Source organism: Octopus sinensis, linkage group LG13, assembly GCF_006345805.1.
Source record: "Octopus sinensis linkage group LG13, ASM634580v1, whole genome shotgun sequence".
NCBI classification, from domain to species: domain Eukaryota; kingdom Metazoa; phylum Mollusca; class Cephalopoda; order Octopoda; family Octopodidae; genus Octopus; species Octopus sinensis.
The window spans coordinates 27,192,773-27,204,975 of NC_043009.1; the positions used below are offsets into that span (position 1 = coordinate 27,192,773).

At 33.5% G+C, this 12,203-nt stretch overlaps 2 protein-coding genes across 2 annotated transcripts in view; both read right to left on the reverse strand.

Annotated features, from left to right (window-relative positions):
- Positions 1 to 4,526: 4,526 nt before the first annotated feature.
- On the reverse strand, positions 4,527 to 9,735 carry LOC118765781 (organic cation transporter protein-like). Its single transcript, XM_036508289.1, has 3 exons — positions 9,519 to 9,735; positions 8,158 to 8,266; positions 4,527 to 4,976 (listed from the first exon to the last, which is right to left on the reverse strand). Exons 1-3 carry the CDS (start codon positions 9,718 to 9,720, stop codon positions 4,763 to 4,765), a joined length of 525 nt encoding a protein of 174 aa, XP_036364182.1. The 5' UTR covers positions 9,721 to 9,735; the 3' UTR covers positions 4,527 to 4,762.
- Positions 9,736 to 10,028: 293 nt separating this feature from the next.
- The window catches only part of LOC115218259 (organic cation transporter protein-like), a 10,812-nt gene continuing 8,637 nt past the window's right edge, over positions 10,029 to 12,203 (reverse strand). The window contains exons 6-7 of the mRNA XM_036508555.1: positions 10,364 to 10,633; positions 10,029 to 10,158 (exon numbers count right to left, since the gene is read on the reverse strand). Of these exons, the coding sequence (XP_036364448.1) occupies positions 10,029 to 10,158; positions 10,364 to 10,633 (400 nt within the window). The remainder of the gene's footprint in view (positions 10,159 to 10,363; positions 10,634 to 12,203) is intronic.

Genomic DNA, 12,203 nt, shown 5'->3' on the forward strand with positions numbered 1-12,203 from the left:
TAAGCAAACCTCCTCAATGCTTCATATATTTATCTCTATTTGTTATGCATATGTCTCAATTATGAACACAAACGAAAGAAACCATACGAATAGAACAGAGTGGTGATATTCTGAAGATATGACCGGAAGTTATCCCTCTTCGATTACTATCGCAACAACAGTAGCTTTCTTCAACCGAACACACATCGTTGATTTGTTGAAATTACCCAAATATGACAACTTTAACACGAAATAACTTCTAAAATACGAAATTTTGTCAAAAGCGTTCAGAGTAAACTGTTTTCTACGTGAGAAATTCTACTAGTATTCGAAGTTTCAAACTGTTTAGTTAGAAGAAAATTAATTAAAAATCTGTGATTGAGATGGAATAGATCCACAGTAACATCTTACTTCGTGTGTATATATTCGAATGTTTTTGCTCACATATATATTTTGTACAATGTGGACCGGCTTGGCGGAAAACAAGCCATAACACTGGCAGATTTGTAACGTGAGAGACTCATTGTGAAAAAGGTTGAGGTCCTGGGCCAGAATCCGAAACCATCGTATATGAGTATCTGAATGATATATTCTTTAAAGGTATGCTTTTTAATGTCTTAATTCTTTATCCGTTTCCTCGCCTACTTTTTTTTGGCATTTGGTACCTTATTAGAAGAAATAAGGTACTCAGAAATCTGGATGGTTTTACATTTACAGATTTTTATTAATATGTCACATGTTTTTATAAATCATATATTAGCGCTTGCGTCCACACTAGTAGAATCTCACATGCATGCAAACATACATACATGCATACATACACACACATACATACATACATAATACATACATACATACATACATACATACATACATACATACATACATACATACATACATACACACATACATGCATACATACAAACAAAAATTCCTTGTTACTGATGTTGAAATTCCAATGAAGGAATCTTGGATCTTAGAAACCGTTTATTTCTCTATTGGCAAGAAATCTTGAAATAAACTGAATAATGACATACATACACCCACATATATATACAGAGAGAGAGAGAGAGAGAGAGAGAGAGAGAGAGAGAGAGAGAGAGAGAGAGAGAGAGAGAGAGAGAGGAGGGAGAGAAAACAAATTGCGTGTTGCAAAATCTATGTGATTACAAATTCCATCGCAACCGAATTTTAAACATTTATTCACAATTAACTTGTACGTTTTTACTCTTTTACTCGAGAACTGCGGTCATGTTTTGGATTAATAATCGCCAGCTAAATAGCCTCGTCATAGTATCAATAAAAAGAAATTACTGATGCAACCGGTGAGTTTATGTAGAGTCCAGCTTTAAATTTTCAGCGACAGAACTATGTAATATCTTGGATTTGATAAAATACTAATAGTAAGGGGAATTACTCTCTTAGCTTTCCTAAAACTGAGAAATTGAAAAACATTGACACGAAGTCAAATATTTTTAATAATTATGTTTGAAAAAAAAAGACACTCAGACGTTCGTTGGAATTTTTCAATGAAATATTCCTCTTTAAGGGACATTCTGACACTTTCTCCGCTTCTGATCTTTGTGCATGAATCGGCAGATTTACTCTTGCTTCAATAAAAGTATATTTCTTACGCGATTATGACAAAGAGTTATTCCCCTTTGCATTATTCTTTCCCTCGTGTTTGTACGGAGCTGTTTTACTGTTATTTGATAGGCATTTTCGATTTCATGATTTATTAGTGATAGCAGATATTTCTGGGCGCTTAATATCTAGTTTCTTCATCTTCGACTATCCTACCCATTTCTTAAGCTAAACAGTACGAGACATTTCTGTAAAGGGTTGTGTGACATATTTTGAATTTTAAATATTGATTTGCATCAGTTATGTCGGCTTTTCAAAAACTATAAGTTTAAATTATTAGAATATACAGAAATGCTAATTCCAACATACATGTCTCTATTGTGAACATAATAGCCGTGGGCAGATCATTTGAAATATCAGAAAATTCTCGTACAGATTCCATCAGATTGTGTCTAAATAAAAATCTGTCACTTCGGTACAATGTGCAGATGGCAAGTCCGTTTACATCTTGCTTTAGCTGTGTTTTCCATTCCATCCTCTTCCTCAGACAATTGTGAGGGTGTAATGACTAAAGAAGAAAAAGATGAGCTGAAGAATAAAAGAAGTTACCAACGGATGGAGCATACTGAGAATATAGAATAAGGATATTGGTCAAGTATATCTTCAGAGAAGCTGGCGATTTATTGGTTAAGATAAACAAGATACATTTCAGATGTATGGAAAGACGAAGCTGACAGAAATGCTTCTTAAAACTTGAGCGGGAAGAAGGAAAGACTTAAAACACAGGAAATTGTCGAGAAGTGAAGGTTTCTGGTGGAATAAACCTGAATTTTGATTGCTTGTTTCCATTTCTTTTGTTCGTTTAAGGATTTTGGTGGGAAAATTCGTTTCCCATCGACATAAGCAAATGTACGGGAGTAACGAGTTGATGAAAATTTTCGGGTTTAAAATCAGATTTATAGACAATGAAATAATGTCAAGCCAAAATTTATTTAATTCACATCCAAATGAAAGAAAACTGATTATATGTAGAAGGCACAAAGCCAGTTCTAAATAATGCCGTCGGGGATGCCACAGACGAACCCTAGTAAAAATAGCACTCCTAAATTTGACGCCGCTATAAAACTAACAATTAACTACTGTACGTAGTTTTAAAGATGTAAATTTCAGAGCTGCAACAATTTGTAGCGGCACAAGGAGTCAGCGCCATATTGGATGAGATCTTGCAGCAGCCTTTGCCATCTCCGAGACTGGAGCAAGACCTCACCTGCATCCATTTGCCAAGCGCAAGATTACAACGAGGCTCGCGAAAGAAAACTATATAAAGAGAAAACCCTCTTCAAATCTCTCTTCTTTGGCGTCACCTCACGGCAGCGCTTGCTGAACACACCACTGGCTGGAGGCAATTTGCACCCGCATCTCTTCGCCTGCCGGAAGCCTGAACTACATAAAGAACAAAAAGATGATGGAAGGGGACGATATTCCTCCGATATCGTAAACCTTGCTTTTCATTATTAAAAATTAACAAAACATAAATATAATTAGCTTGTTTCAGTAATTAGGATATATTTAATAATTTAATATAAATATGAATACATTGAGTGGCTTAAATAGTTCAAGTTTACTAGGACACCAACAATTCATATTAGTGTACAAAGAGAAGGTCAATCTGGAAAATTCTGTAGCTTCCTAAGTGTTCAAACGTTGGTGATATTTGAGGTCAGTTCAGTAATATACTATGTTAATTATTCTGTGGTTATCATTAATTGAAAAAAGAGGGCCGTATTTATGCTTTCAAGGTTCATCGAGTTAAGTAAGATATATTCTGTTAATGAACCTCTGGAATAATTACAAAATTAAGACTATAAGTAAAATGTGGATAATGAGGGAATTCCAGAGATGGAAGGAATTAGTTTAATGGTGCAGCGTCTAGAGATATGCATAATATATGAACAAGAGAAGGGGAAAAGATTCTAGTTTGAATTGCCTACGTACGAAATAATATTGCTTCGAGGATGAGAGACCTCTGAGAAGTAGCCGAAAGTAGAACCAGCAAATTTGTGAGCATTCAGGTGATCTTATTTGTGGTGAAGTCCACGATGTATTGTAGCAGCACTGCCCTGAATGTACCCCATTGTGGGTCTCATCTGAGATTTTTAGCGGAAGAATTGTAGCAAGGCAGCTATGAAGTGCAATGATACCTGCAGATTAAGGACACTTTCCTATGTTGTGTATAAGAGGGATCGTCAAATCTAGCCCCTGTGTGGTTTTTGTAAATTATGTTTACACCTTAGAAAGGATGGTGTTTCGACGCATAATTTCATGCCAAGTTGTGGAGTGACATCTATTTCGGATGTCTGTATCTGTGTTAGCAACGATTTCTTAGATATTCGCCCTTGCAAGTCTCAGCTGAGATGTTTTGAGGGAGCATTATGTGGGTTTTGAAGTATTTTCCTGCTCTGAAGATTAAGGACAGCCTATCTGATGTATTCTCCGCTATGTTGAATATATTCAGCCGCCAGTAGAGTTCGTGAGGTCTAGACTTTGTAGCAATCCATTAACGTGATGGTGTTAGTCAGTGTGTAGTGTAGGACATTGCTAGGGATTGCATGTTTAGCCAGAAACGTTTCGTCTAAATGTTGATAAAACTTGGGTGTATAAGAGTAAACCCCAACAAAAGAAAATATTTTATAAATGTACAGCAGACAGATTTCATGATGTGTCGATGTAATAATACGAGAGAAAATGAAAAATGAATTAAAAGTTGAACTAAAAGAAAATATATTGCTTTTGTTTTTTTTATATATGGCATCATCGTGTTATGAATTATATAAAACATTAATGTTCAGATGCAAGATACGATAAATGACGAATACCGTTATAATATATAGTTTCGAAGCCCACTTTTCAGATATATTGCCATCAAGGTTCCATCAAACCATTTTTCAGAACAATGAAAGTAAAATGTAGTTGATTCCCTTACCGCGTTGCATTGTATCACGTGAGCAAAGTCAGTATGTGGAACGTTCGAACACGAGTTACAAATTAACAATGAATCAATCGATTTTGTCTTCAATATTTTCAATCGTAAAATATGAAGGGCGGACAAATTTTGAAACTGAAATTCTCCGATACATTTTGTTGTCGGATGCATTCTACGTTTATTTCCATAGTGAAAGTTTCTTGTTTTACCACAATATCAGCTCTTCCAGTTGTCCAAATCTTCAAATGTTTGCGGTAAATCTCTATTTTTTGTTTCTGGTAATAACAGCAACAGTAATCCCGCTATCACTGCCAAAAGGCCGAAGATACTTAGAGGAAGCCATTTGACATAGGATGATAGTTGAAGTATGAAAGGTCCGCTTATGCTACCGATACGGGCAAAAAACGAAGCAAAACCTAATCCGTTGGCTCTGAAAAAAAAAACATAAAACAGAATAATTAACATTATTATAGAGGTATTTTTAGTAGGACTCGATTATCTTTCATATATTTTAATAATTCAGTCATACACAGAGATATAAAATAGATACAAGGAATAATGCTAAGGCTGTTGGACATAATTATGTGCGACAACGTTGATGAGAAATCCATCAATGCAAATAGCTTGACACTGGAAAATTATTAAACGTTAATTATTCACACATGTATTCTATTCGTACTTGGTACCTTTCTTGTTGTTTTAAGCCATTAGAATGACCAATAAAGAAGCATACGCACCCATACACACATATAGACATATATAAATACATATACATTAACAGGTATACTTATCCATTCTCACGTATACACACAATATTAACAAACTAATATATGCGTTTATTAGATATATATACATAAGTACGTATACAAATAAATAAACATACACAAACATCTTCATACACACATACATATGTATAATGGCTTAAAATAACAAAAAGGTAGAAAATGCTGGTAAAACATGTGAGTCATGAATTCAGTTATGACAATAAACAGTAAATCTGCTTACATCAAAGAATTAAAGGATTAAGCTTTGTTATATTTGAGAAGGGTCATTTTGCCAATAAAAACACGCACAATTTTATTTGATCTTCTCTTTAGCTTTATTCTGGTATAATAGTTAGCACAACGAGCAAAAAACCTATCGGCCTTTCCTCCGTCGCCATGTCCTGAGTTCAAATTACGCATTGTGTCTATAGTAGAAAGGATTATTATTATTGTTATTATTATTATTATTATTATTATTATTATTATTATTATTATTATTATTATTATTATTATTATTATTATTATTATTCAGAAGGCTTATTTTTATCACGTGCTTTCACTGCACGGCTAATCGCGGCTCTGTGTGCATTGAGTATGAACTGTGATTTGTTGTGGTGCTTTCATTTTCATTGTATTGAAAGTGTTTTACGTGTGCAGTGCTTAGAGCTATTTTCTATATGTTATATATACTTGTAAGTCCTGGTGTTTTTATTATGTATTTGTCTGAATGTTTTTTTCTATCATGCCTAATGCATCTACTATGACTGGAATTGTTTCTGTTTTTAGGCTCCACATTCGAGTTACAACTATTTCCAGATCTTTGTAGTTTGAAAGTTTCTCTGTTTCTTTTAGAAAAACATTGTCATCGGTTGGTATTGATAAATCGATTAGAAGCATTTTTCTCTTGGTGATCTCTGATAACTATATCCTGCCTATTGGCCTTAATTTCTTTATCTGTGTGTATTATCATATGCCAATTATTATTAATTCATTTATCAGAGTTCTTTCGTCACACATTCTGTGACCTCTTCAGTTACTGTCTGCTCCTCGTTTCTTCTTTCCTCTCTGGCCTTGTCTCCCCTATTTCATCTTGCCTTTCTGTCGGCCTTTATCTCTTTATTTTTTTCTTATATACTGTCCTAAATAGTCGCGAATTATTTGCTCATGTTTTTATTCTCTCCCTACAAATTCCTTCTTGGAGACATTAGATTTATCGTTTAAATTGAAATGGTCCTGGTATTTTTTCTACTCTTTGTTTGACTGAAAATTACTAACAATAATATAATTCAAAGGTATATATTATGCGATATGTTAGTATAATTCAGCAATCTCTATTTGTATGCGCCCATCCGAAAAAACGCAACTCGCAGTTGTTGTTAGAACAGCAATAATATCAATGACAGGATGCGGTATTTTATATGCTGCTCCAATAATATTTCTATTGGTGAAACTACGGTGAAACAGCTGTAGTGTTATGCAACGAAGTGTGTTGCTCAATCCACTTTCTGTTTCCCATATTTTTGAATAAACTCTATGGATATCAAAGAATTGTCGATGTATATCAAGTGATATAGCAATCGAATTGAGTAACAGCGTTTGTTAACTGACACCTGACAGAAACTGAAAGAAACCCGTCGTATATATATATATATATATATATATATATATATATATATTTACACATGCGGTCATGTGTGTGTCTTCGCGTATGTGTTTGAACCTCCAACACCCCAACACCGCTTCACTACCGGTGTTGGTATATTTTTATGCCTGTCCCCATAACTTACCAGCAAAAGAGACCGATATATTAAGTACCAGGCTTTAAAAAACGTAAGCCCTGGAGTCGATTTGTTTGACTAAAATCCTTCCAGGCGATACTCTGGCTTGGTTGCAGTCAAATAACTGAAAGAGTAAAGGAGTATATATATATATATATATATATATATATATATATATATATATATATATATATATATATTATATATATATATATATGTATTTGTATACCATTTCTCCGTTTATTTTTCGTCCTTGTTCTCGTATACATTCGCTGCTTTCTTCCAAGGGATCTAGTGCTCTTAGCTAAGGTTTTTCCTTGGGGCTGGCCAGATTGGAGCAATCTCGAGTATAATCAGCCGAAATTGCAAAGATAATCTGGAAATCGACTGACGAAAAAACTCCAGATGACCCGTCCTTGTTTTTTTCTTATTCCTTTGTTGTATTATCTGTCTGGATGTTTTGCGTTCTTGTCCCATTTTTGTATTCTTTCTCATATAGATATAGTGGCGTACGTACATTTTGGTCTCATATGAAACGGATATAATGCACTGATACATGGACATCTTTGTTACTTATTTGCATTATGTACGTCTAACTTCGAGCTGTGCAGACAATACTGGACTGATTGGTGCCTTAATTTAAGTTCCTACTTCAACTGAATCTCAATTATTTATTTTACATATATGTATATATATATATATATATATATATATATATATATATATATATATATATGTATATATATGTATGTATGTATGTATGTATGTATGTATGTATGTATGTATGTATGTATGTATGTATATATGTGTGTGTGTAGAGAGAGAGAGGGAGAGAGAGAGTGAGAGAGAGAGGACAGAGTAGAGAGATGGTGAAAAGTTAAATTCCTGGTAAAACAGGTAAAACACGGCACCATATTGAGTTTCTAAAAAGAGTGAGATGACAAAACACGCCGTTACATTTCAGTGTCGTGAGAGGTTAAGAGATACAAGTGGGTTTGCAAAGACACACAACAATTCTGAAACATTATCTTTTCTCATTTTTCCACAAAAAAATTTCAACAACATTTACCTCACAACTGTTGGAAATAATTCTGCTGATAACAGATAAATTGAACCATATGCCGAGGTGATTCCAAACTTTCCGAGGAGGACCAGGATCAGAGGAAACCAGAATGAACCTTAAATACAATAAAATAGAAGCTTAGACAATGCAATATACAAGGTGCATTCCAGAGGTTTTGAGACTTTTTAGGTGAGACATTTATTAATCTCAAAGTACAAACCGCTAATCTCCATCAAAGTAACATCCTCTGACTTCGAATGTATCTCTTGTATTGCTTCTGCCACTTTCTGAAGACCCAATGGGAGACATCCAAATGGAAGGTGTCCAGGACCCTTGCAACAACCTTCAATTCAATGTCTTCAAAACGGCTGTTCCTGAGGTTCTTCCTCAGTTTGAGCAACTACCAAACCTCACAGGAAGAAATATTTCGGCTGTAGGCTGCGTAAGGGACGATTCTGATGCCCATCTTTGTCAATTAGTTCATTAAAAAACTGAAATTGTGACTAGCAGTGTTTAGCAGGTGCCTTTCAAAGTACTGTTATGGCCGTCCCCTTTAATTTCGAATAAAATTCGGCAGGTTAGCTTATTAAGTGTATAATAATAATGATTACTAAAATTACAGTAATTTTGGACAGTTATAACTTCCTCTCCTGAAAATGTCTCGGACCTTCTGGATGCACATTGTATCTATATCATTTATAACATTCACCGTTTACTATTCATTCTGGAATCCGTAGTTCCACATTTGAGTCACATTATCTAATATAAATATGTGTCTTCTGGCACCTAATCAAAATTTGTAAAAAAATATAATTGTTGGCTATAAAGATCGAAGGGTTTCAAATGTTCATACCTTATATAATACAAAATCAATTAAGTATTAGTTTAATTAAAGACGAATATTTTGAGGATCTTTTGCATCATTACCGGAAAGAAATATTCAATTCAAGATTTTTAAGACAAAAAAAAATGATGGATCATGATTTTACAAAGTTATCATTTTGCTCGTCCCATTATCCAAAATTTAACGTTTAAATTATTCAGAATATAAATAGTGTTATTAAATCAAATGGATAAAAATTGTTTAATAAAAATAATAAAGATACAACAGTTGACCAATGAACTGACAGAAGATAAAACATCACTGCTTTACTAATTGTATGTTGGTGATTGCGCAGGAAATGTATGCAATCACGTGGTATATTTTAATCTAGTAACATTATGGTGAATACATTCTGTGATTCGATAGGAAACTTTCTCTGCAATAGTCTTTACGATTTAATAAACTTGCATTTTAAGCTTATTTTGATAAGATAAGATACTAGTTTCAAATGTATATAAAATATAAAATATGCGATGTACATTACCTTTGGTTACAAAATTTGACACGATGCAATTTAATCCACTGAACATCAGAAAGAAACAAATGGGCCTCCGGTGGTCAAAACGTTTAAACAAGCAGTAAGCAGCAAAAAGAGAAGGAAATTCCACGAAAGCTAATAACAGGAAGATTATATAGCGGTTTCCAGTCATGTCCACAGAATTAAGATTTATTCCACAATATATCATACCGGCGACAAACCTGTAAAAGAATATCTTATAAATCATGTGACCAAATTTATGTTATTTACACCTGTATTGCAACTTTTGCATTAGCATTAAAATATCAGAAAATATTTCAAACATATTTCTGTGTGAAACGCATACAGTATTATTTATATACCTACACTATGTATCTATAACAATTCGACATATTGTAAACTAAATTATATCAGAGAAATCCAGCTTATCATAGTCTTCATCCAACAATAGTACAAACTTTTATATCTCCATCTACCTGAGAATCAACAGGTGTATTTAAAAAATCATTGACACCTCTAATGAGATTTGCAACTATTCCACTCATCGTATGACTTGCCGTTATCCATACTCTGTAGACTATCAGTGGTAATAACAGCTATTTCTTGCACATAATTATTTCGGATTGCAATAAGCATCGAACAACCCCTGGATTCATCAGAATGTACAGTTAACAATACAATCACAATGGCCAATGCCTCTCTTATCCTGTTATCCTCTTCCAAAACATTTATAACCTCCCGCTCCCTAACACTGATTATTCTAAATTAAATTCTAGATCCCCTTAAACATTTATAGTAATATTATTACACAAGCATTCAAAAATACATGTAAAATATTAAGAGATCTTTACCAGCTAAAACAAATATTCACAGTAGTAAATGCAAGCCTTGGTCTTTTAAATAGATCAATAAAAGTATAATTGTTTTGAGCTAAGACTTTCTTCTCGGGTATATTTTCATGAAAATTGTTCTTCAATGAAGATTCCTCCTCCTTATTTGGAAAAAGTTCTAATAAATCCTGACTTTGTTTTTTATTTTTCTTCATTATTTTTCGAAAAAGTGCTTTTGCTTCTGTAGAACGTTTTCTTCCAATAAGCCATCTTGGAGATTCGGGGAGAAATCTGAAAATGATCGGTAAAAAAGGCGAGCTCGAAAATTAATTTGCTTATAAGATATTAGGCATGAAGATCATAACTTTGGACATAATAACCATACACACAAATTACACATATTTATATATGAATGTTCTCTTTCTAGTATAGAGTTAATTTCAACTGGCCACCTACTTCACAGCTTTTTTGTAAAGGGAAGCATCTTGTTTTGTTTGTCACCCTTTAAAGTTTAAGGTCTTATAGATATCATGATCACTTGTAGTGTATGAATTAATGATTCGTGTTGTATGTATGTATGTATGTATGTATGTATGTATGTATGTATGTATGTATGTATGTATGTATGTATGTATGTAATTTCCGTATCCGTTCCGACGATGGGAATACAGTCGTTAGGTCAACAGAAATATCTACTCTCTTGCAAAAGTCAGGTGTAATCTAAATGAAAGATAGAATTAGCGTAAGGTGAGGAACAAAGCTAATGTTTAGAATTTTAGAGACAATCTGTTGGGTGGGCTTCCACATAGTCTTCATGTGTCACATTGCAATCACAAATTTTTGGTCAAAGTGAAGTTCTGGTAAAATACGGAAGATATCATACAGTGGGATTAAACATTGGCCCTTATACTTGCGATCTGGACAAAAAGTACTCAAAGCATTATGTAGAATATATTGTCATATTTATTCGACTGATTCCTTCAACTGCAGATTCAGATTCGACGAATGGTCAACATATTAAAGAAGTATTCTTGACTATGATGAAAATCATGCATTAATTCAAGATGGTACCAAGACAGCTATTTTATTGGTTAATAGAAACTGTGTGACTCACACTTAGTAGCATGTAATCTACAGCTGAAAAGAGTATATGTCCTTTACAAGAAGATCACTTTTTCACTTAAAGGTAAAAGCCAATATTTAGCTTAACATTGTATTTGGTTTTCTGCGTCAGGTTTCTTGACACACTCTGCTTCACACAGTACACATGATATTTTTTCTGAAAAAAGTGACTACCATACTTGACTCAGTGAGCAGGAGTCAAAATCTATTTTAAACTTCTGATTTCTTTCACGTGTCAGATTTCTTCTTCGTCCGGCTATAAACTCTATGTTTACATATTCTTCAATTCAAATTTTACCGAGACAGGAATACGTTTTAATGTATGAATTTTTATTTCTTTTTCTGGAGCTACAATGAAACACTTTCTTCTCTCCTATTATAGATTGGGTCGTTTTGAATAAGAATTGTCTAGATACATATGAAAATACATCACTATGTATCCTTTAAATAAAAAAAGAAACTGCCAAAAGAAATAGTTACAGAGCAATGTACAATCGCTAGCCCGAAAAAATAAAAACCTGCATCGAGTTAACCGGGAATATATTTAAAATTATATAAAAACAACACACTCATTCGTTCAGATATGGTAGTTAGTGTTATTCCAGGTCTATTTCGAAATACATTTAGTTAGAAACTGAAAGAGGAGGAACAAACAATTCCACGATGATTAAAATATTGTCGCAAATGTCAATACATACAACGGTCGAACTAAACAAGAAAAGAGTGATGCATTTGTTAT